General features: G+C 35.6%; 1 protein-coding gene across 3 annotated transcripts in view; it reads left to right on the forward strand.

Annotated features, from left to right (window-relative positions):
* NBEA (neurobeachin) overlaps positions 1–26207 on the forward strand; it is a gene marked incomplete at its 5' end in the record, with an annotated part of 627381 nt that overhangs the window by 508619 nt on the left and 92555 nt on the right. For all 3 annotated transcript variants that reach the window (XM_082859302.1, XM_082859301.1, XM_082859303.1), the window contains 4 exons: positions 40–157; positions 480–582; positions 7002–7117; positions 19263–19375. In XM_082859302.1, the coding sequence (XP_082715428.1) occupies positions 40–157; positions 480–582; positions 7002–7117; positions 19263–19375 (450 nt within the window). The remainder of the gene's footprint in view (positions 1–39; positions 158–479; positions 583–7001; positions 7118–19262; positions 19376–26207) is intronic.

A 26207-nucleotide genomic window follows, 5' to 3' on the forward strand; every position in this document is an offset into this window, starting at 1 on the left:
TTAACTGACTGACACTTCCTTTTAAACTATTTATTTTAGGTTCTTGCATACACTGAGGGACTTCATGGAAAATGGATGTTCAGCGAGATACGAGCTGTATTTTCAAGGCGTTATCTTCTACAAAACACTGCTTTGGAAGTATTTATGGCGAACCGAAGTAAGTCCCCTTAAATATTTTGAAAGAAAATGTGCTCGTATTTGGATGTTATTCATTTACATGGTGTGATACTGACTTGATTTTTTTTGTTTTATTTCTTTCTTTGATATGCCCTCGCTAAAATAAAAATACAAAAAGAATTAATTTGCTTGAAGACATTAATCCTAGATTTCTCATGGATAAATTTACACAGAAATCTGATTTTCCATGAAGATTCATTACCTTTACCAATAAATCATGAAGGGCACTTGAAAATGATTTCTGAAATTGATGGTTAGCTCTCCTGTGGTTTTCTAAATCATGTTTTTTCTTCTTACCACAGCCTCAGTTATGTTTAATTTCCCTGATCAAGCAACAGTAAAAAAAGTCGTCTATAGCTTGCCTCGGGTTGGAGTAGGGACCAGCTATGGTTTGCCGCAAGCCAGGTAATTATATCACATTACACATTATCTACGGTTTGTTAACATATTTCAATCTCAATATGACGGAAATCTAAATAAGTTTATACCACTATAATTATTTTGAAAATCAAGGAATTGTCTTCCTCTGCAGGTCATTTGTAGGGAAAGAGGTTATGAAAACAGCTATTTTAAGAATGACAGAATAGGGCATAATTTTATTTAACACATATATAAATGAGGAAGTAAAAAAGTTGATTGCATATTATAGCTGGCACATAATTAAGACATTTTTGCTGAAGATCTTACAAAAGATATAAATTGTTTTTATAAATGCTATGTATAAATGCTTCTTCATTAAAGTAATAAAACTCTCAGAGTTTATTGAGATTAATAGTCATTAATTATGATGTGATTTTAATCATTCTTAAATCTCTCATCTTGGTATTTTAAAATCTTATTTTATTGAAAAATACTATTCTAAGTAGAAAACATAGTAATTATGTTTATCACTAATATCAGTTAGCTGGTTTTCGGCTCCAAGTAACTGAATACCTAACTAAAAGTGGCTTAAGCAATAAGGGTTTTGCTTCGGGGGGGTTGTTTTATGAAAGATGTGGAGTTAAGAAGGAGTTGCTAGTATTGGCTCAGACGTTCAGTGATGTCAGGACTCTCAGTTGGCCTCATATTCACAAAATAACCACCACTGCTCCAGACACCACATCTTCACACAACTGCTTTCAAGTAGGAAAAAGACACAAAGGATTTCTTCTTGAACTTCTGTGTTTTAGGATGGAGTATATTTAGAAGCCTTTAGCAATTTTTATCTCAGGTCCCTTTGGCCAGAATGGGGTCACCTTCCTGCCCCTAAAACAATCACTGAATGCTGAACACGAAGCCAAACCATCCCCTAGAATTCAAGGAGAAATATATCTCAACTCCCTGCCACTTCCTACCTGAAAAAAATACATTTTCTGTGTCGGCTTTGGACAGACAAGCAACAGTGTCTTCCACATAGATCTTTAAGCCCCTGGGAATTGTTGCAGAGCATTGCATGCATGGAAAAGAAAACTAATCTTTGTCTATCTTCTCTTAAACAGGCTACAGACATGTAAAAGACAGGGACTGTGTCTTATTTATCTTTTAATCTACAATACTTAGCACACTGCCTAATTGCAAAGGTGCTTTTTAAGTGCTACTCAACTGGAGTTACCCTGCATTACAAAGTATCTATTCTCGTATTAAGTTTACAGTGTAAGACCAATTCACTGACATGTATGCACATGCCTAGGATATTTGCTAGTTGAATGACAATATTAAATTAAGACATTAGTAGATAATGAAGTACTTATATAAAATACAGGTCAAAAGAAAAATGCATTCAATCTATCAAAAAAAGAAAATGAAGTTAGTTTTGCAAGACTTGTTATTGAATCTAAGCTGACTCATAGTAATCACTACTTCCTTTCCCAAGTACTTACAAATTGTTTAATCAAGTCAAGAATTTTTTCCAGGAATTGACATTAGGAACTCACAAATAGGCCTAACTTTTTCCTTTTAAAAAATAATCATCTGGGCTTCCCTGGTGGCGCAGTGGTTGAGAGAACGCCTGCCGATGCAGGGGACACGGGTTCGTGCCCCGGTCCGGGAAGATCCCACATGCCGCGGAGCGGCTGGGCCCGTGAGCCATGGCCGCTGAGCCTGCACGTCCAGAGCCTGTGCTCCGCAATGGGAGAGGCCACAACAGTGAGAGGCCCGTGTATCGCAAAAAAAAAAAAAAAAAAATCATCTGCCTCCTGGCATATTTCTCAATGATCATGATTCTTCAAAGATTACCAATAGAGTTTTCTAATTTCCTTTAGTACTCTTAGACTTGTCCAGACCTGAATTCATTAAAAACAACCAGAAGCTCTTGTACTATATTCCTTACCTTCTATGAACATTATTTTCCTTTTAACCACATTTGGTCTCTCTTTAATTTTTGGAAGATCATTCTTCTTGATAGAAAAACTGGAAACAAAATAGATGTTTAGTAAGTTTGGAAAGTCTATCTTAAAACACTCTTTTGTTGTCCCCTTGGCTTTCCCCCCAAAGGCTCAACTCATTATTAGTTTCCTAATAAAATACTTAAAAATTCAGTTTTGTATACTTCATGTGATATATAGACTTAGAAGTAGCAGATGGGGGTAAGAGGAACACTGAATCTAGGCTTAGACCTGATACAACTGGCAGTGATAGAGCCTGATACTTAGTAGGAACTCAATACATATATGTTGAAAGAATGAATAACATAAGGCAAGGGGAATGACACTTTCATCTGCTATAAAATGGGAACAGTATCTTTGCAAAGAGATGTTTTACGAATGTCTTGAGATCATAAAATGAAGGCACTTTGTGAACAGTGAACACACATATACACTATACACATACATGCATGCATACACAGATATAGATAGGTAAGTAGGTGAGAAAGTAGGTAGGTAGGTGGGTAGGTAAATAGACGTAGACACATACTTGTATAAATATATGTGTGTGGGATATGTAAGATCCTGTTACACTTAGAGAATTGTCAAAGGAAAGCGATGATGTCTGGCTCCTACAAGTAGAAGCCTTCCAGCTGAGAGTATCTTGGCAAAATCACCAAGGGATCCATTCTTTGCTTTGTTTTTTTGACATTGGGTTTTGTCAGTTTAAAGCAGAATTTATCAAACTCTAGGGTACTTCCTCTAAGCTAAGCCCATAGGAGACTGCTTTAGAAGCAAACAAAAATGATCAAACTCCAAAGCAGGTATACTGCCAGAAAATTGACTTCACATATCATTTAGGCTGCTTTTTGGGCAAGCCCACCGAAGAGATCGCATTCCAAAAATTTAAACAGAAGGAATATTTCCACTAAGCTAGCATAGCATAATGAATGCCCCTTTAATTTATACCCATGGGTCTCATTTGCTGAGCACTCTCCATGTGCCAGGGACTATATTTTGTGTTTTAGTTTATAAGCATTATTTCCTTTAATTCTTTTTTGTTTGTTTTGGGCTTATAAACAACAGATGTTTATTTCTGGCAATTCTGGAGGCTAGAAAGTCCAAGATCAAGGCACCAGTAGATTTGGTGTCTGGTGAGATCCCAACTCCAGGTTCATAGATGGTTACCTTCTCGATGTGTCTTCACATGGCAGAGGGGCTCTCAGCCCTTAATTCTTAAAACAACCATGTTCTTAATGTGGATCCTTTTTTTTTTTTTTGCGGTGCGCGGGCCTCTCACCACTGCGGCCTCTCCCGTTGCAGAGCACAGGCTCCGGACGCACAGGCTCAGCGGCCATGGCTCACGGGCCCAGCCGCTCCGCGGCATGTGGGATCTTCCCAGACCGGGGCATGAACCCGTGTCCCCCGCATCGGCAGGCGGAGTCTCAACCACTGCGCCACCAGGGAAGCCCCTTAATGTGGATTCTTAATGGTATTCTTATCCCACTTTACAGATAGGAAATTTTTGGTTAGGGAAGTTACTTATCTTGCCCAAGATCATAGCCCACTCTCTTAATTTCTATTTTGTGTCTTCTATCAAAGTGATCCACATTGGTCAAAAGAACAATACCTTTACCCCTGCGTAACAAAAGAAAAATACTGACAAAAAACTTGACCATTTTCTAGACTCCATACTGATTGTCATTGTTTGGTTAATGTACTTTCTATTCAGACAGTCATTACAATCAATAAACTTTGGATTTAGTTAGATACTTTACTTACTAAGAATATACCTGGTTGCATACATAGTTAATGATTTTAAATGGTCACCATTTGTTATGGTACTTAATATTTTTTTCCACAGGGCAATTTTATCTTCTTCTTATCCCCCAATTCTAAAAGCATTTTACCGTAGCCCAAATATGTACCAACTATCCTCATTCTAATATATAAAATTTTATAGGATATTTTGAATAGCCCTATTGATTTACTGTTTCGCATTTTGCTTCCCCTTATGATTGAATTATTTAATTTTTTTTGCATTTCATCTCTCTTTAGCCATTTTTTAATTTTAGGATAGATGTCCAATAATTCAAGTCATTTAGTTTACACTTATTGAGACCCTAGGTCAAGCATTGCTAAATGCTAAGGACATAACAGTGTGTAAAACAGTTCCTGCTCTCAGTGAGTTTATAGTAGAAAAGAGAAAGCAGTAAACAGGAAAAGCTGATCCTTTCCCTGAACTTGCTCATAGTAATCTGATTTTCTCAATTCATTTCGTTTGCTCATATTTTTCTTCACCGCTGCATACTCTAAGAATGACATGATAACTTTCTCCCATGATTCCTCGTATTTCCCCTTATCGGGATTTGTTTGGTCTTGGTTTTTGAGTGTTTTTGGTGCTCAGAATTATTTCCAGATCAGCAATTTTCTTCTTAAATTGTCTAGGTTTAAAATGTCAACAAATAAATGTACAACTTTATTATATACATTGCTTTTAGCAGACTAAGCATGTTGCAGGTAAGAATTTTAGTCAGATTAGCAAGAATATGATTATGATAGCAATCCAACAAAAGTTGGACTAAGCACATAATTATAATAATAGCAAATAATAATTGGGTAAACATAGTTTATTAATTCTTTGATAATTCAGAAAATATTTTAGCATGTTGCCATGACAAAGTCAGAATCAAGGCAAAAGTTTATAACATAAATGGTTGTATGAATGAGAGTGTATCTGGAAAATTTTGAAAAGTGGTGCCGGTATGGATCAAAATCTGGAAGCCCTCTAAGTAGCCCTGTGAAAATCATATCACCAATTAATTGAAAAGTACGCTGAATTATAGAATTGAAGTATGAAATATATATACCCTTTACTATTGCAATGAAGTGAATCATTAGACTTACATAGTTCTTTTGGAGTCAGTAGGATCTATTATCTCAAATATATGTAACTAGGAAAGTTCTTCAAAAATGTTAATATGTGACCAGGCTGCTACAACATATTACGTTAATATTTTAAACATTGAGTTACACATAATTATTTTTTAAATTCTTAATTCAGATTTGAATTTGAGATAACAAGTTTCTTCCCATTCTTCTTTCCTCCCTCCTTTACCTCAACTAACATATATCTTAGCTCCTGCCATGCCTATTAAGATCCCATGTGAACAGAAACATATGGTAATAATACATGGGTGACAAAAATAGTCTTAGGTCCGCAGTTCCCAAAATAAGCACCACGGAGCCCTGAGATGTTACAGTGCACTCTCAGGGCTACTGCAGGGCATTTAATATTTTTTAGAGAAACACAACAACATCTGTTAGATGCTGCACAAACTCTTAGCTTGAGTTAGTTCTAAGTTTCAACATTTGATAGGACTGCATTCTTGCATTCTTTTTGATGCCATCTTAGCTTTGTGAAACTAGTTTATAGGGGTTGCTCTGGTAATAAAAAAATAAAAGTGCTGCATGAAAATTCACGTGGAACAGGCATTGAAGGTGGTGGTGTCAGATATGATTCCAAGGTTTAAGTTGCACAGTGACCAACAGGTGTGCAATACATTCCTTTAGTTAAGTAATTGTCGTTAGTTAAGAATGAAATAAAATATTATTTTTCTTTCAATTTTTGAGTATTATATTCTCAAACAGCTACTAAGTTGTTAAGGCTCAAGTATTCAGTTATTTAGACCTAACTACATAATAAACAGAACCGTTAGGTGTCTCTCTTGGGCTAGGGGCGCCATGAAAAAATTCCTGAGACCCTAAAGGTGGCATAAATACAAAAAGTTTGGGAACTTCTATTTTAAGTGATGAATGTTTTAGAAGCTCAGTTAGCCTTATCGTACGTCTACAAATACAGCCAGCTTTCATTATTTTTTATAGGAACACATTGTACCTTCAAAGGTTCATAATTTACACAAATTATCCTGATTTACTCCCTTATGATATTCCTATGTCCCTTATGAATTCATACATTTTCAAAGTTCCCAGTTGTTTGTTTCTGACCTAATAGGGGGATGGGTGTCTTGTGGTTAGAGGCTGTGCACGTGTGGCAGAGGCAGGCGTGGAAAGTTCAGTGGCAGCATTAAGTATATAAGGGTTAAGTCAAATGCCTTTAAGCTGTTGACTGTCTACCTAGCTTTGTAGTACGGAGTCGGTTTGCTGTAGTGTTCAAAAGCTACTTTGCCTTATTTTGAGCATAGTTTCACTTTTTTTGTTATTGACATAAAATACCCACTTGGAGCCATATTATACCAATAGGTGCTTTCATATTGGTTTATCCTCAGTAAATAAATATATCTTCTCTATAACAGATTTTTCAAATATTGCTAATATCTACAGCTAAAATATATTTTGTAATTTATCTCAGAAAGATAAACCATAAATTCAATAATATCAAATCAATACATTAGTTATTATTGGACTTTTAAAAGTCATGAGTTAAAAGAGACTTTTTGTTATGGTTTGCTTAATTGCTAGGAGGATATCACTAGCCACTCCTCGACAGCTTTATAAATCTTCCAACATGACTCAGCGTTGGCAAAGAAGGGAAATTTCAAACTTCGAATATTTGATGTTTCTTAATACTATAGCAGGTAAGACATCTTATTCTTTAATCTCATAATATGTTTATGTTCATCAAAAATCTTTGGTAATGTGACTTGATGGAATGCATTGTTCGCCTTAGAATTCAAATACAGCCTTAGCATAAATATTGAAGCACTCACATTAAATTGCTATCAGAAACTATACAAGCTAGTACCACGGTTTAGGTGCATTTACTGTTGAAGAGGCTTTTTCTTGCTCTCCTTCTGCCATTTCCTTTGCTGACAGCTTTGTCTGACGGTTTATTAGAGTCAACAAACCATTGCCAGAGAGTATCTGGAAATAATAATGGGAAAATGTAATTTCACTACTTTGTCATTCTCAGCAGTAGCAGCTAGACAGGAGAATAACAACAGGATTCTGCCTAGTACAGATGTCACCTGGATTATGGCATGATTGGGTTACAGCATTTTTTTTTTCTTAAAATCTTCAAATGGAAATATAAAATCAGATTACATTTCTAAATGATGAGTAACTGCCATCAGCCTCAGCAGTACCATGCTTGTAAATTAAGAGAAGGTAGTGGCTCTGTTTTTCTCCTAAATCAGTGGTTGTCAGTGGCTGAACCTCTCTATGAGATTTAAGTGCCTCTTTCTTTTTTACTAAATTAAGCTCCAAAGCCCTTATTCATGTTGAATTACAAAGAGTTTACTTCTGTAAATCAGGCTCTACAAAAACTTTTTACAATCGGATGAATTTAAAACTACCTAAATGCATATGCCTACCTATGATCATTGTTCTTTTTTGAATGAATGCTCAAAACTATGAATTGAGAGCCCTGTTCTCTGAATCATTGCGTAAAAGGATAACTGTAATATTCCTCTTTTTAATCTATCATATATGTGTGGATATGGATGCTGTGGCATATATTAAATATGGATGATATAGATGTGTATTACATAGACAAGAGAATTTGATTTGTCAACAAAAAGGGATAAAAAAGTTGCTTGAAATGGTTTTGCATTTTAATCATTTAATACATATTGTAATGTTAATTCCTTTGCTAATAGGATGCTAGAGCTACAACCAAAGAACTGTTTTATTACATATATTAATTTTATTCTATATTTTATACCCACATCTCCATTATATACATATATCTTCATGACATATTTCATATATAGTCACATATCAGTGTATACAATGTACATATCTTAAAGAAACCTATTTACTTCCTCAAAGATAAAGGAAATGTGTTATACTATTTAATTAACACATTTACATATAGAGATAGAATGAACTTAAACATCTGAAATATAAAGAACCTTTTCATTAGCATATTTAGGTGAACAGCATGATGTAGCATAAGCTTCATTACCAAAGTGGAGGGGATAGAATCTCAGATCTGCCAACTCTGTGTCCTAGAGCATAGGTGGAATTTCAAGTTTTAACTCTGTCTTGTACTTTAAATCTTTCAGTAGCCATGTTTGATATCTGTTTCCATCTGTCTTTTTTATTTATTTATTTATTTATTTATTTATTTATTTAATTTTGTCTGTGTTGGGTCTTTGTTGCTGAGCAGGCTTTCTCTAGTTGCGGCGAGCGGGGGCTACTATTCATTGCGGTGTGCGGGCTTCTCATTGCGGTGCCTTCTCTTTGTTGTGGAGCACGGGCTCTACGCACGCAGGCGTCAGTTTTTGTGGCAGGCGGGCTCAGTAGCTGTGGCGCAAAGGCTTAGTTGCTCTGCAGCATATGGGATCTTCCTGGACTAGGGCTCAAACCCATGTTCCCTGCATTGGCAGGCGGGTTCTTCACCACTGTGCCACCAGGGAAGTCTCTCCATCTGTTTTAGTAACTGACATGTTTGGTCTTATATCATCTTGTATTATACTATTGCTTTCAATATTTTCTTGCCTTTCACATTGTTTTGTTTGTCTTTGGCCATATAAATAAATTTTGCCTACTTTTTTAGTGATTTAGGACATAGGCTTTTTGCTACTAATTCTCCTAGAGAATTAATATTGATATGTTTAATTTTTTAAAAAATCCTCTAAAATATATTTCTCTTCCTTTTGAACTCAAAAATGAATCAACATTTTAAACCACTCCTACGCAAAATAAGAACTTTAACTCAATTTACTTCTCATTCATTGCTTATCTTTGTCAATACAATTTACTACCAGAATCCATATTACTATGAAACACTTATTTTTTGGAGTCCATATACTTTTGCATATTAGGAAGGATTTCAACTCTATTAAAATTTTCTTCTCTTTAATACAGTATATTGTTTTTAGCTACATGGATCTTTACCTGATTTTTCAGGATAATGTTCTTTTTTCATTCTTCTGCAGTATTCTTCCATATTCCCTCTGTTAGGTTTTTCTATTATCTATCTTGAAAGATCTATCAAGACTCAATGTCTACCATATGTCATAGATAAGCACATGATTTTTTTTTCCTTGACTGTGCTACCCCTTTGGAGCTCTTGGAATTAACACTGGAAGACAGGGTGATGTACCTCATTTGTAGTTCAGTTTCCAGTGGAGCTGGTATTCTTACTAAAAGGTTCTGCTACTCTAAGATGGGATTCTCTCTGTCTATCCTCTGGATGGAGTGTTATCTAGTTCACTGTGTTAAAGGATTCTTCTAGTCTCCATCCCTTCTCACTGCCTTTTACTCATGTCAGCCACATTTCCCACAATGTGGTATACTTCCACCTATAACCACCACCCACTTCATGCCTGCTGCTTTCTGGGAGTTTGTTTCTCTATCTCTAGAAAGATTGCAGTCTGATAGAGATAACATCATGATCCCTTCTAAAAGCTGCCCCTGAGCAGTATAGGCATGGCTTTTTTTCTGTTTGAGACAGGTGGGTTTCTGAGCCAGAACATGCAGGTTGTAAGGGGAATTTGACTGTCTTCCTATCTTCTTTTGAGTACTTGGGGTCTGTTTTATTTCGTGACATAAAACATGTATAGACCACTGGATTTTTTCTTTTAAGAATTTATTGGGTATTTTCTTTACAATGATTATAACTAAACATTTAAGTCTGTCTGTTGTAGACAGTGCGATAAAAAGAAGTATAAGGTAGGAACTAGGAACTCAGAGCGCTTATAACTAGATGGGTGAATGAAACGCATAAGAGAGCATTTTAAGACAGCTGATGGTAAGTGCTGAATAAGTGCTATAAATGGTGAATGCTGCAAGAGCTAAGCAGAGTACAGAAATTTTATGAATGTGTTTGAGGAGAAGAAAAAGAGCGGAGCTTTACAAATTTCTCCCAGTTGAATATGTGTTATGTGTTCAGTGGACATGAGTATCATATCTTGGCTGCAGCAGAGAATAATAGGAGATACTGTTGGAGCTGTAGGTAAGAGGCAGACTGTAAAGAGCCTGAATCCAGGAGTCTGTATAGTTCTGTAGTAGAAGGCAATGCAGTATGGAATTTCAGGACAATTAAACTGCTAGTTATATATGGCATGAATCAGAAATAAAATACGTTAAAGTTAGGGAGAGCTGTTAGGAGAGCCTTACAGGACTCTAGATATGAAATCAACTTGCTCATCATTTTAATAAATAGTTACTGAACACTTTACTATGTGCCACACACTCTATTTCGCACTGACACTTCAGAGGAAAGCAAAGTATGGTTTTTGCCTTCGAAGGAGTCATAGTATAGTCAGGAAAACAGACATGTACACCAGTAATTCCAGCAAAAAGCTGTAATTTTTATAATGAGAAAATATACAAAGCTATTTGAAGTCTTAGGTCCAGAAGGCATTACATTTACAGGAAAAGCTTCTCATAGTCTTTTCATAGGCTTCTCACAGGCAACATTTAAGTTGAAAATTGAAATATGAGTACAAATTCACTGGAAAGTAAGCAGAAGCCACTCCAAAGGGGGAAAAAAAATGTGGAGTCAAAAATTGGATTAGAGTAGTGACAACAGGTGTGGCAAAGAAAAAAAGTAAGTAAAGGATCTAATGCACGATGTCATTATATAAAAAGTAGAAGTCATTGTAATATGCTCTAGTTTAGTGGTTGACAAAGTGTGGTCCCCTGACTGGCAGTATTAGTATTGCCTGGGGACTTGGAGATGCAAATTCTCAGACCCCTCAAACCTGCTGAATCAGAAACTCTGAGTGGGGCCCAGCTCTGCATTTTAGCGAGCCTTCTAGGCGGTTCTCCTGCACAGTTTGAGTATCATTGCTCTAGCCATTTAAGATCTAATTATCAGAACAAGATTTGCATATGAAAACATCTAGAACATACAAGAAAGCATGTGATTAAGTGTCATTAACTGTAGTGAAAGTTTAGAGAAGTGAAAGGTTAGTATGAAATAGTCTAATCAAGGGAGGCCTCGTAGAAAAGATGGGCTTTAAATGTACTCTAAGAATTTTGTCATACGTAGATGATTATCCAGACAAAATGAACCTTCATACAGAAGTAGAATGACAAATTGGAAAAAGTTATGAATATAAATACCCTGAGGTACTCTCCCTGAATATATGTATCCCTGCTAATTCTTCCTTTGCCATCATCCTGAAGTTCTAAGTAGGGGTGCCAGTTTATACTGAGCACCAGCATTAAAGATGTGGGTGATGGTATTATAGAGAAGCTTCACCAAAGCCACGATTGAGTACTTATTTAGGAAGCAGTTAGAATTGTCTGTTTTCCTGATTTGTGGAGAATATTATATATCCGTTCATATCCATTCATCTCCTCTTAATGGAACACTTTTCAGAGTTCTCGAAAGAAAGGACTCTGAAGTTTCCTAGAATAAAGGGAACTATAAAGATGTTAAATTGTACCAATACCACTTTTACTAACCTGGGTTCCACTAAATGATCATGTTGCTTCATAGCACAGTTTTAGGGATACAGTTATTGTTCAATAAATACTTACAAGTCAATTGATTGAAACTTTAGATTTATCATTTCTTGAGAGAATGTTAGTGTTCTTATTGACAAATTATATTTAATTTCCTGGGTAATCCAAAGGCAAGAAATGGTTGGATTATATCTTATCATAGTCTTCTTTAAACATTTCTTTAATTATTATTATTTTTTTTATTAATTTTTTTTTTTTTTTCGGTACACGGGCCTCTCACTGCCGCGGCCTCTCCCGTTGCGGAGCACAGACTCCGGACGCGCAGGCTCAGCGGCCATGGCTCACGGACCCAGCCGCTCCGCGGCACGTGGGATCCTCCCGGACCGGGGCACGAACCCATGTCCCCTGCATTGGCAGGCGGACTTTCAATCACTGCGCCCCCAGAGAGGCCCTCTTTAATTATTCTTAATATCAAGATTCAGGAAAAACCTTTTTATTATTTGTTTAGTTTTATCATTTCTTTTTGATACAGTTCTTTAATATTAATATCAACATTCAGAAAAAAAATGGCAAATAACGGTTAATGTTTACTGAGCAGTTTACAGTGTTGCAAATATGGTTCTAAGTGTTTTATGTGTATTTACTCATTTAATCCTAACAATAACCCCAGAGTTCCTATCCCCATTTCACCAATGAGGAAATGAGGTGCAGAGAAGTAAATAACTCGCCCAGGTCACAGAGCTAATAAGTGAAGAAGTCAGGATTCTAATGTAGGTAGTTTGGTTGTAGAGCTTCACTCACTCACTGTACCATACTGCCTCGGGGTATCATGGCACCATTCAATTTCACCTCCAACCATTGGCCTTAATCTGTAACTACTTTTAAGACTGAAACAATGAACGATTTTTAGACATTTTTAATTTGTATTTCATCAGAAGAACTTTTGAAGTTTATTTACCATCATGACTTTTGTCCACAGGCCTATTCTAGTACTAGATCTGGGCCTGGAATTATCATCTCTAATGTAGACCCTAGTACTGTGTTCACCTAGGTCTCAGATCCAGAGAAAGAGTCTGAGGCAGAGATTTGCTTGCAGGAAGTTTACTGGAGAGTGTCCTTGGGATCAACATCTGTGAGGGGAGTGAAGAAAGTAGAAGCGGGCAGGAGGAGAAAAATGAACCCCAGAGTAATTGCAGCAAAGGCCTCAGCAGATCCCTTCAGAGGTGTCTTGCCCTGAGACAAGGCAGCCAGGCCTTCATTACCTCCACTTTGCAGTCATGGGATGCAGACTCCTGGAAAGGAGACACGACCTTGCATGAAAGAGCTTTCTTCTGATCATGGCAACTCCTGGATAATCCTGGAGAAGGCCACCAGCCACGACATGGGTGACACAACCACCATCCCCCCATCTAGGTTAGAGTGGTTCTCAGAATCACCTGGAGGGCTTGCTGAAACCAACAGGTTCTGATTCAGTAGGTTTAGGGTGGGCCTCAATAATTTGTATTTCTAACAAGTAGGTGATGCTGATGCCACTGGTCCAAGGTTTGCACTTTGAGAACCACCTCCTCACACATATATTCTTAAAAGATTTACCTTACGATAATTGTCTTAATCTCCTGTAGCATTCACATCTTCTATAGCGCTGTCTATGCCACCCATGTTGGCACTTAGGATAATGCATCCTTGGATTTTATGTCTGTATCTCTTCTTTCCAGTAAGATTATGAGGTCAAAGTTTTGCTTGATAAATGCTCATCAAACTGAACTGACTTAATATTTATGCTTTGTGTTTGCATGATTTTATGATCTATTATGTGAATTCACTAGAATTGCTGGATGAGGGATTCTTTAAATTTCCTGGATTAAAGAGAAGAGTTATAGAATAGAATCTGATTGAGAAGATGAAGCAACCCTTTCTGGCTTCTGGCTTCTGGTTTTTAAAAATATAGGTCAATGTGACTTAATAAATTCACATTTTCAATAAAAATATTCTAGTAACTCTCTTACCCTCTCAGATGTACCTTTTTTTTCTCCAAAATATTCTTTTAACATGAAATGTGAAATACATTTTATGACCCATTTCTTGTTCTCCATTTCTTGAGGTCTCTCATACTTGGCCAATTTGTCTTTTCTCCTTTTTAATTGCTTTTAAAAATAAGACTTTCTGGGCTTCCCTGGTGGCGCAGTGGTTGAGAGTCCGCCTGCCAATGCAGGGGACACGGGTTCGAGCCCTGGTCTGGGAAGATCCCACATGCCACGGAGCAACTAGGCCCGTGAGCCACAACTACTGAGCCTGCGCGTCTGGAGCCTGTGCTCTGCAACAAGAGAGGCCACGATAGTGAGAGGCCCGTGCACCACGATGAAGAGTGGCCTCCGCTTGCCACAACTAGAGAAAGCCCTTGCACAGAAACGAAGACCCAGCACAGCCAAAAATAAATAAATAAATAAATAAATTAATTAAAAAATAATAATAAGACTTTCTATAAAGCATACAACAGCAGTGTCCTAGTATTAATACAATACAGTATGTAGATTTTTAGACCCTCCTGTGACATATATAATTGCATATAAATAAACACATTATCCTATATGTATGTAAGTTTTGTAAAGATACTTTATAAAGTAAAAGAAGCTTGTCAAATATTCAGAAGACATACTGTTTTGAAAGGACACCTAAAGGCCCATAAATTTTTTCATGGCCTTTCTTTTGTTATATTTATATATTTAATAAATACTCATTATAGAAAATTGGAAATATAGAAAAGTGTAATTTAAAAATTTAATTACTTGAAGACTAGCCATAAATATCATAATTAACGTTTTGGTGATTTTTCTGTTTTTTTTCTTTTTCTGTGTGTGGTAATCTTTGGGAATCTGCTACACATACACGTTCATCCTTCTTTTTCCATCTAATTAAATAGTATTTGAAATCATGATCTTAAAAACTGCATGAAAGTCTAGCTTAGTACTGTGGTATAATTTAACTATTTTGAAACAATTGGGTTTTGTTTTCTTAATTTTTGAAGAACATTAAGTTTTGGAAGATTTTTAGTGATGCATAGAGTTTAACTAAAAATGTGGGTTCAGCCTCTAATTCCCAGAGTTGACCTAATTTCTGTTTATTGTGTTCCAAAAGATACAGCCTATGCCTATTTTATGCCTTATTAGATAATACTATGAACATGACTTAAAATCTGGCATTCTTACATTAAAAAAAAAAAAATAGCACATTGACTGCTAACATAGCTTAGTGTAAATGATCCCGTTAGGTTTGGGAGGTTTTTTAAAAGGTTTTTGAGTTGTTTTTCATATGATCGGCTAATGAATTCAGCACAGCTTCCTCAACCCCAACCTTTTTCTCCTGTTTAGCATTTTCTACTTTTTTTACTCTGTGATGTACAAGCCCTCCCTGGTTAATTATGTATATATTTAGCTACTGCATGTGTTGGGCTTATTATTGTCATCTAATTAAATGTAACTTGAACTGCTTGCTTCTAGAAAAATCATTAAAAATTCTTTCCTAATGACCTAGAGATGACAAAATGTCTGTAAAGTGCGAAGAAGCAGACAAGCACAGGAACATCGCTCTTAAAGAGTGCTAATCCAGATGCTGCAATCATCTAATTAAACAATATTTTGCTGTCATTAACATTTTCACCAAGGAATTGCAGTTATAATTTCTTTGTCAGCTGTCTCTAGATCACTTTACCTTCAAAACTAAAGTGCCATATAAAAACATTAAATTGGATGCTTTAATTAAAAGTTTTTTTTTAAACGAAGAAACATATCTAGTGTTTCTGAAATCTCATTTACTGTGCTTCATTTTTATTGTTTGAGTAGATTAGTGTCATAGGCTTGTGATAATTAATATTCATCTTCCAAGTTAAGTCCTTAGAAGCATAGTTAGTAAAAAAAACTCTGCACCTATTACTGCTGGCAAAGGAAATAACAGCACAAGGTTATTTACTAAATTTCAATTATCCTAAAAAAATTAATAAGTACCTAGATGTGCCAGAACTTAACAGATATTATTTTGGAAATATTTCACTTTTTTGGTTAATTCGGTACACAGCAGGGTTTTTTGTTTTCATTTCACAAAGGTGTTCAGTAAAATAATTAAAGTAATAATGCTAATTCATGGCTAAAATTTATAAATGCAAAATCCCAGAGTACCAGCTTCATCCATGTGAGTTTTAAATACATTGTGAATTTTTAATTCAAATGAAAAATAATATATTAACTGTCCATGTTGCAAAGCTTTTATGTGGAAAGTTTTATATAAAAAGGTTTTAATGTAACTGTCAGAACATCTGTTTATATAGTTGATTGTATTTGTTAGATTTAAAATGTGCTATAAAGCTTTAGTAATTTAAAACTTACTAAATTTTTCTAAGCATTTATTTTTAAAGAATCTTCCAAAGATTATTAAAAGTGAATTAACAAAAAATGCAGGATAGATTAATTACCATGAGCTGTGACTGTAGACAGCAATCAATTTGTGTGTGTGTGTGTGTGTGTGTGTGTGTGTGTGTATGTTAAAGATACCTTCCTTTCTTTGTATTTTTTCCAAAAATAGCATTATATCTTTTCTTTAATTAGAAAATCATTTATAGTGAAAGACTAGTGTCTTCAAGTATAGTCTCTATTTTTATGCTGTTTCTACTTATATGATACATTTAAGTACTGAGTTAATGTAAATTGGCTTTTTATTTATTTTAGTTTGACAGTTTTTCCTTAAGTTATGAAACTTCATCAGAAAATTTAAAAACAGTTATTATGTCTAATTTTCAGCCATTGATTTACATAAGTAATAGAAAATACGTTACATAAATAACATCAAATTATTCTCTTAAAATACACATATATTGGAAGACCTCTTTTCCATTAAAATCTATAGATTTTTAAGTAGAATGGTAACCCAGAAAATGGCAGAGCACTAAATATGCCACGGTCCTACTTACAATCCCAGAAGTAGCTCTGCCCAGCCAGTCTAGACTCTCTGTATATATACATGCATAGAAAAAACACTGAGAGTAATCAGGTGTCCTAGGTTAACATAAACTCTCAGTAATAAATTTAAAATTTTAGAATTTTACACTGTGCATTTTACAGTGGTACTACTGCTTTAGCAGTCTATTTTCATATACAAAAGACTGTAGTCAAAAGGTTCCAAATTCTCATCACTATTTTTCATCACAGTAGACTTACAAACATAAAGCAGGTGCATTCGTCGGCCACAGATATTTCCGTCTGGTGGTTTAACACGCACATTCACAAGGCCGCTCTCTCTCATGTGTACTTCTGTGCCTTGGCATAGTCCTCTTCCTCCAACAAGACTATCCTGCAATTTTCCTTTCTTATTTGGCTTATGGTTTGTTCATCTTTTAAAAATTGGCTCTCATTTTATCGCATTTTTATCACATATGCATTCGTTCTTTCAACAAATATCTATCGGACAAAGAAAATATGCCAATATACAGAGGCATTTTTTTTTTTTTAAACTCAAACCCTACATTCTGGAGTTTATGGACTAGTGGAGAGGCAGACAAGTATTAGCTAGAACACATCTGCAACACTGCTGTGGCAGAGAACAAAGAGGAAGCCCTAACCTTACTCTCACCTTGCTCCAGGAAATGCAGAGTGGAAGCAACATCCTGCTTTCTATCAATTGCCTACATTTATAATATACACCCACATTCGTTTACATATTTAAAACAATAAGTGATTGTGTTGTAAAATGCAGAGATTCATATAAGAAACAGATAAAATAGTCACCGAATAAAATGTTTACTGAGTGAATTAATTAATTTGGTTTCATGCTTATAATAGTAGCAGATTTAGTTCTTCCTCAGATTATGGGGTTTTTTTTTTTTTTTTTTTTTTTTTTTTTTATTTCACAGTCACAGTTACCAGTTGCTACAAGAGGTAGGTATCATTTAATTTCAGTTCTTGATGACGAATAAGATAATGTATGCATATCTGTGCTACTGTTATGCTAACACGGTGTGCAACAAGGAGCACAAGATGAAATCATATCACTAATATCAGGGAAATTGCTATTTTGTATGGATTTGAATGGAAATTTAGAAAGTCCTGTGATCAGTTCATAATGCATTTTTACAAAAAACAGTCTTGTCCAATGGAAGTTTTCTTTGGACCCTGTTTCTTTAATACTGCTCCTCTTAATTTCACCTGATCATATGTTATTCAGTGTCAGTTTATCAGGGTAAGCCAGCCCTGTGCTCTCCCTAAGCTTTGCCACGGTCCCACGGGCTTCAGTGTCCTACCTAAAATGCTTAAGTCATTCTGTCAAAAACTAACGAAAACCAACAAACAAAATTCAGCCTAGGGCTTCCCTGGTGGCGCAGTGGTTGAGAGTCCGCCTGCCGATGCAGGGCACACGGGTTCATGCCCCGGTCTGGGAAGATCCCACATGCCGCGGAGCGGCTGGGCCCGTGAGCCATGGCCGCTGAGCCTGCGCGTCCGGAGCCTGTGCTCCGCAACAGGAGAGGCCACAACAGTGAGCGGCCCGCGTACAGCAAAAAAAAAAAAAAAAAAAAAAAAAAAATTCAGCCTAACATTCAGCAGCTCTCCACTAAAGTGAAACAACATAATACGAAAAGAAAATTCATGAATTTAAGGGAGTGAAAAAAATGTGCATAACATCTGCCTCGGTGCTTTTTCGTACTGGCTTCAGGGTACTTCTGTTAACGTGCAAATTCTCTACATTGATTCTTAATAGAAGCACAATGTAGTATGCTGTATACTGGCAATAGAATTCTGGATATATACTAGTTACAGTAGAACACCATCACATAATCTGCAAGTGTGCAGACCAGCAGGTGACCTCCTCCATGATCACTTTCAGGGACCCCCGCTTATCAGGCTCTGCTTCCAGGGTGGCAATAGCATCTTCATCATAGTCAGCAGAAGAGAGATGGAGCATGGAGCACCCATGCAACAAGTTGCAGAGGACCAAGGCTGAAAGTAGCAGATACCATCTCTGCTCACTTTCTGTAGATTAGAACTAAGTCTCACAGCCATAGCTACTAATAAGGGAGGCTGAGAAATGTGGTCTAGCCCAGGAAGGAGAGAAATTGATTATGACGAACAGCTAGCAATCACTACCACAAGTTACATTATAAAAAAGTAATTCTAGTTACTCACTTCTTAATTATTATTGAGTGAGTTCACTTGAAACACATTGTTATAAGTGCTTTTGATTGAATAAAGGCATAGTTCAGTAAACAAAAGAGTTACTTTTCTTCTGCAATGCAATAGTTGCCTCATCTATTAGAAGGACAGGAACACTTTGATAAGCAATTAGTGTATACAGATTTTCATTTATCTTTTTCTTTACTAGGACGGACATATAATGATCTGAACCAATACCCCGTGTTTCCGTGGGTATTAACAAACTATGAATCAGAAGAATTGGATTTGACTCTTCCAGGAAACTTCAGGGATCTATCAAAGGTAACTTTTAAATATATAGAAGTCAATTTTCTTCATAAGGCTATATTCTAAAAGCATTTCTACCAGAGTATATATGTTCAATTAATGTTTGTAAGAAAGTAAACCTGAATGTCTTCTGTTTTTGTAGTCAGCATCTAAATTTCATCAATGCTTAGCATAGGAATTAAGCTACAAGAAGATAAATCAGTACTAGTATGGCAAAATGAAATGGATATTTGAGAAAGAGCATATGTAAGAAGAGGTTGTTCAGATATCCTAGGTTTTAAAGGTCAAGGCGAGAAACTTGAAATTAGTACAAAATTTGGCCAGTAATTTCTGTGGTGTATTTCTTAGGTGATAAGACATGTTATCTTGACCATAATACATACACACATACTGTAGGGGAGCTTGATACTGGAAAGAAGGTAGGACACAGTAATTTATCAAGGGTCTGTTAAGATAAAAGAGGGAAGATTTGGCCCAAAAATGGCAAGAAAAAAATACACAATGGGTGATAAGGATAAGAAGCGAATTTCTGGTTAGTTTGCCTCATTTGTTGTGAAGAAACCTAAGTGGGATACTAAACTCTTTGGAATTCAGTGAAGAACTAGATACTAAGGCCCAAAAGCTTTTCTCTAGCCTCAGCTAATATCAGAGCCAAGCCCTAAAGTTTATATCAATACTTTAGCCATATTAAGCCTCAGGCCATTCACTCTGAATTTCCTTCCCTTTTCTATTCTCCTTAGTTGTCTGGTTTAGCATGCCACAGCAACACGAAAGGCATATAGGCACACGCGTATACATTTGCTTTTGGTTGGGGGCAGCAGAAGTTCTGCAAGGCAGGGAAGCATGAAATGCAAGCAATTTAAAATTAATCCCACAAATGGTTTTTAACTCAGCACACCTTCTCTTGCCTTTTTTCTTGCCTTTGAAAACTAGACCCACCCAAGTTGAAGTTCTCTATGCCACTGCTTACTAGCTGTGTGACCAGAAGCCACTCTCTTTTAGCCTCCATCTCCCCATTTGTAATACGAGAATAATACTGTCCTACCTCATACAGTTGTGAAGGTCAAATGACATGTGCATTTAAAGAATGTAACATAGTACTTGGAACATAGAAGCACTTCATGAATATGGGCTATTATTACACGTGGAATATTTCTTAGCCTGTTTTTGAAGCCTGTATACTAATTTTTGCATGTTCTTCTCTGTCATTCACTCTCTATTTCTTATATTTTATGTGACTACCTTATCAAACTTGCTAGGTCATTGCTAATTTTAGCTATGCTATTATAGATACTCAAGGGACCTAAGGAATCAACTAGCCATCATCTTACTGAGAGTCACACAGCTGGTTAAAAAAAAAAAAAAAAATGCTAGCAAGTGAATTTCAATATGGTTGCAAATATAGTAATTGTTCCAGTGAACAGTTATTTGAACTGAACAAAAATCTTTAACCATTTACTATGTGCAAATAAGGTTTCAGGCTTAGGTAGATATAAGCACTGTAATTCATAAGGCTTGCCCTCTGGAAGCAAAATTAAATAAGATTAAAATTATTCTTATTTTATATAATAATATAATTTTTAAAATTAAAAATTAAATAAGATAAAATCATTTTCTTCAAAAATTAAATAAGAATGTACTATATTTATAGAGAACTACATGAAAGGCAATAAATAGTAGTTAGGAACAAGAACTCTGGAGCTAGACTGCCTGGGTTTAGATCCTAATTCTGCCTGTTACTCACTTTGCGGCCTTAGACAACTATTTCACTTCTCTTTGCCTTAGTTTCCTCACCTGTATAATGGCGACAATAATAGTAGGGTTGTTGTGAGGATTTGATGAGTTAATAAGTATAAAAAACTTAGAAGAGTACCTAGCATATCAACATTAGCTATGAATATAAATATAATGCAGTGAATCATCTATATGCTATATACTTTGAATTGTGTTTCAAATTTTAAATAATGATCATAAATATATGCTGCTATATCTGTAATGGAATTAGAATGGTATGAATTTTTTACATGAATTGCTAAGGTTGAGGTGTAATCTTTGGGTGTAAAAAGAAACCAAACTAACTTATCAATATGAAGGTGAAAACTGTTAAACTAGTTCTTTAACAAAATCTTATCTACATGTGTTTTATTTAACATTAATTCAGTAGGCACTGTGTATTAGACACTACTATATATATATATATATATATATATACACACAGTAACACGTATAGTGTAGATTCTCAGGTAGCATGATACGTAGTCTTAAAACCTCATGAGCTAACTACCACTGTAGCTATTTTAGATTATTTGTAGAACAGGGAAGAAGGTCCTTTTTCTTTGAAATCAACTGGGATATCTTGGTGAAAGGAAGCCTACAGACCAAAGTTCCCTTCTTCCTCCATTTATGTGTTCATTCTTTCAGTCATTCATTCAGTCAACAAATATTTATCACAGATTTGCTGTTGTATGTCAAGCACTGTACTAGGGGGAAGAGTGTACAGGAGTTAATAAAACAAACATATCTGAGCCATCTTGGAAAAAGTCCAGTCCAGAGCTGAGACGAAAACTCAGATAGTTACCAGAAATCTGGGAGGCCTACATTATGACAGTAGGTATAGTGGGGACTGTAGCAGCTTGGAAAATGCAAGCTCAAGTACACTAAGACATTTGGACTCAAATGTTTTTGAAACACTAACCCAACCAAAGAAAATATGGCCTTCATTATGATTAATATAGATTATATAAGGCATATGGTAAAATATTTGCTAGTAATTATAGATTTTTAGTTTATTCATGTAGAAAAAATGAGATAAATTAAATGAGGAAGTCACTGTTTCTAAAGTAACTAGAATATGTAAACATTCTTCAGGTTTTTAAAGCTGATCTATTTAATCTGTATGCCTTTTGGCAGAACTTTTCCCTTTCTGACCCACATGTGCTCTCCTAATTTTGTTTAGTGTTAGATAAATAGAAGAGGTAAACAGACAGCCTAAATAAATTAGGCAACGTGAATACTAACTGTGCTTTTGCAAACATAGAGTCCTTCATGTTGTGAACATTTGAACCCATGGTTCTCTAAAGATAGATAGCTTTTCTTCCAATTCTGCTATGTTCCATGCTTTAGCAATTTGTTCTTTATTTTCTGTCAGAATAACATGGTAGGAAAATGGTAGCAAATTAAAGCCTCTTGATGTGTTAATAAATTACTCTTGCATTGTTCCCATGCTTCATTGAATTTCTTAATAGGAACTTCTTACAAATGGGCTAGAAACCCGAGACTGTCCTGATAAAAATCATTAATAAACAAGTTTTTAATGTATGAAAATATATCATATTATATGCCTAATGGGAAATTTGAAATATAATAACTGGAAGGAAAAACCGCTAATAATGCAGTATTATAGAGAAGAGATGATCATTGAGAAGCACATGAAATTCTTGTAGTTACAACCAGTACTACAAATGAAATTTTTAATGGAGAGTTTGGTAATCTTCAGAAACTCAAGGAAGATTTGGAATATTTTAATGATGTTATTAACCAGAAACATTCTAAAAGATCTCCAATAACAAAAGAAGTTTTTCCTAAACAGAGATTAGGACCCAAGTAATAATTCCTATCAGTGAGTAATTCTAGAATTTGTCTTAGTAAACAACATTTGGAGCCCCAAATAATTTTTATATTCTTTACTGCATAAAAGTTAAGAAGTTAAGAAATGTACAATCCTAAACAAGTTGAAAATTACTTCTCTTTCTTTATAGCTCTGCATTAAATTAGCTTTATGAATTCTAGTTATATCAGGACTTTTGAATGAATATTTCAGACAACCCAGCTTGAGCAATTGGCTTGAACAATAAATCAATATCATTGGTTCTCACAACTAAAAAATTCAGAGGAATGTTTAGTTTTCAGTCAGATTTATTTCCGGTGATGCAGATAATGCCACCAAGCAAAGTTCTTTCCATTGTTCTTCTCTGCCTTCCCATCTGTGGACTTCACACTCACCCTCTGCTGAATGGCCTCCAGTAGCTCCCAGCAATCCCCTTTTAGGAGCAGAATGGCTGCAACAGTTCCAGACCTCACATCATACTATCCAAAGAAAGAGAGAGCATCTCACCAGGTAGCTCACATGGAAGACAAAAGAAACTTTCCTCTCCCAGAAATCCCGGAAAATGTCTCCTCATGCACTAGGCTAAGAGTTGACCGGAGGAAATTTGGATTCCTGTTTCTGAAAGAAACGGGGGTTAGTTGGTGAGCAACAAACAACTCACTATTATAAAGTGTCAAATATATTGTATCTGAAAGTTTCTTCTTTATAGTTTCTATAATCTAGGTACTAGCAAATAAATTACAGGTTTGTATACACATAGCTACTATGTAAAAGGAACTTTGCAAGGTGCTAAGAGGACTTCAGAGTCCTGACCGTCAAGGAATGTTCATTGGTTATAAAGGGAAAAAACCAATAGGCAGTAGGTTGTTTATTACATACATATAATTATAATATATGACATTCAATGGAGTCAGAGATAAATTTACCATAATAAATTAAGCTAATCAGGCTTAAACTTCAAAGCCCCTCAAGTTTCAGGGGCTTCTTTTTATCCCTTGCCCCTAATTTTATGTTCATAGTTTTATGCTCATTTTCTTAAAGAACCCCTCTCCTACGAATTGCTTGTCTCATAAAACCCAGATCCACCCTCAGTGCAAAGGAAGGCGCTGTCTCTTGAGGAATCCTGGATGCTTCACTGAAGCAAATGAGAGGAGTACATAAGGGTTTTAAACATCTAGCTACTCCTGGATCTATTTCTTCCCATATCTGATCTAGATATGGGAAGAAATAGATCAACTGTTACATGCATTTCTTACATAATTCAACTGTTACATGCATTTCTTACATACTTCCCCAAAACGTTCTGACAATACTGACAAAGCAGTGGCTTTCTATTTCATTTTAAGCAGCATCTAATACTTAACAAAAGCATGTTGGAAAAATTAGTAGCAATATTTTTATAGTATTATGCAGATAAGAACCAAAAATGAGAAACAAAGTAAATAAAGATAATGTCTCTGCCCCAGACATACTTTCCCCAGGACTTTGATGCCATGGACAGGATGGCGATATGAGCTGGAGATGGCTTTCTTGCTCTTCACAAAGTCCCTGCTACAGTCAGGGCTACAGCAAGCATTCAGCTCTCAGTTACAGAGGAAGGTGAATCCTGGAGGTTTCTGTTCTCTGTATTGGATGCTGGGAAAGGTTAATCCTAGAATTATCAAACCTTTTCAGTTTTTCTTTATGTGTATCTATTAAAATTGAGAGAAAAAAAGGAGAGGTAGTAAACAGAACATGAAAAGAATGTCACCTCTGTTCAAATGTAGCTCTCTCACCTGCTGTACAGACTTAGGCATGTTTCCTAAGCTCTCTGAACTTCTGTTTCCTCTTCTTTAAATTGAACACAATAGTATTTACAAAATAGAGTTGTTGTGCCTAATGGAGGTAAGGCACCTAGTATAATGTCCAACACACAGTGGCATTCAGTGACTGGGGGCTACAAAACAAAGTTCCGTAATTGTCAGTTGACAGTTCACCTTTGGTGTGATTGAAAAAAATCTAGTGAAAAAGATCAATTTAATTTTGTTTTAATAAAATTAAAAGCAACAACTTTTAATAAAATATAAAATATTTTTCATGCAATAAATAATTGCTTTTTCATCTCTTTAAATTTCCAAGTTACCAAAACCTTAAACATCAAATTATTGAAGTTAAATTAAACATTTATTGAAACTGGAGATGAAATATTTATTCAGATGAAATTTATTTAGATGAAATATTTTATTATATTTATAACATTCTTACTCCTTCCTTCGCCCATTTAACTGAACAGTTGAAGAGCACAGGAGCAATGAAATTTCCTGATCAGTAACATTTATTAGACCCCTCATTTGATTAGACATCACAAGTTCAAGTTTTATTCATTACATGTACAGGTTAGAGGTCATATGTATTGTTTGACATGCTGGACAGCTAATGAAACAATCTGTCATTGACTTATCTTTTCAGTACTCAACCACCAGTGGGTGTAGAGATTTTTCCCCCAATTTATGCAGGTTTTCCTCATGGAGATGTGATTTTGTGGTGAAATCTATCTTAAAACATGATATATGCTACTGCTTCAGTTATTTACATACGCTCATATGAACTTTACTCTGAAATTACAGTGGTTACGTGACTTTGACATGAAGCACAGCCCCTTGCTCATTAAAGTGTAAATGGAATTTTCCTATTTCCCAGTCATGCCCTCTGATAAGTGAAATAGTTTCATCACAAAGCCAAGTCTTACTAATACTGACATGAGCGTAGGACATCACACATACACACCCATTCACTGAGTGGAAAAAATATGTTTTGTTAACACAGGAGTTGTTTGACTGACAGATGATGATAAGCATAACCATTTTCCCAAATTATTATGCCACTTGAAAAAAGGAAGTGATAATGCCTTGAGGCTTGGAAATGTGATAATGCAAGTGGACGCACTGAAGTGTGAATACTCTCAACTGTCCACCCTGGATACTGCCAAACGCCTACATACCGCGTAGAAAAGGGTTTACCTCAACTCGGCAATGTGATGCAAGTTTCTACAGTCATTTTACCTTTCTTTCTCATCATAAATTAACAATATCGAAAATGAAATTAGTTTTATTTGCTTTAGTATATAATTTACCTAATGCTTTAGTTTTAACAACAAAACGTGAAGAACGGGCAAAACTACTAAGTGTATTGGTAGCTGACTCTGATGATATAAAACTTATTAGAAGACAAAAATGTGAATGTGTAAATTTAATTATATAC

The sequence above is a fragment of the Leucopleurus acutus genome, assembly GCF_964270905.1.
Source record: "Leucopleurus acutus genome assembly, chromosome: 18".
Classification (NCBI taxonomy): Eukaryota; Metazoa; Chordata; class Mammalia; order Artiodactyla; family Delphinidae; genus Leucopleurus; species Leucopleurus acutus.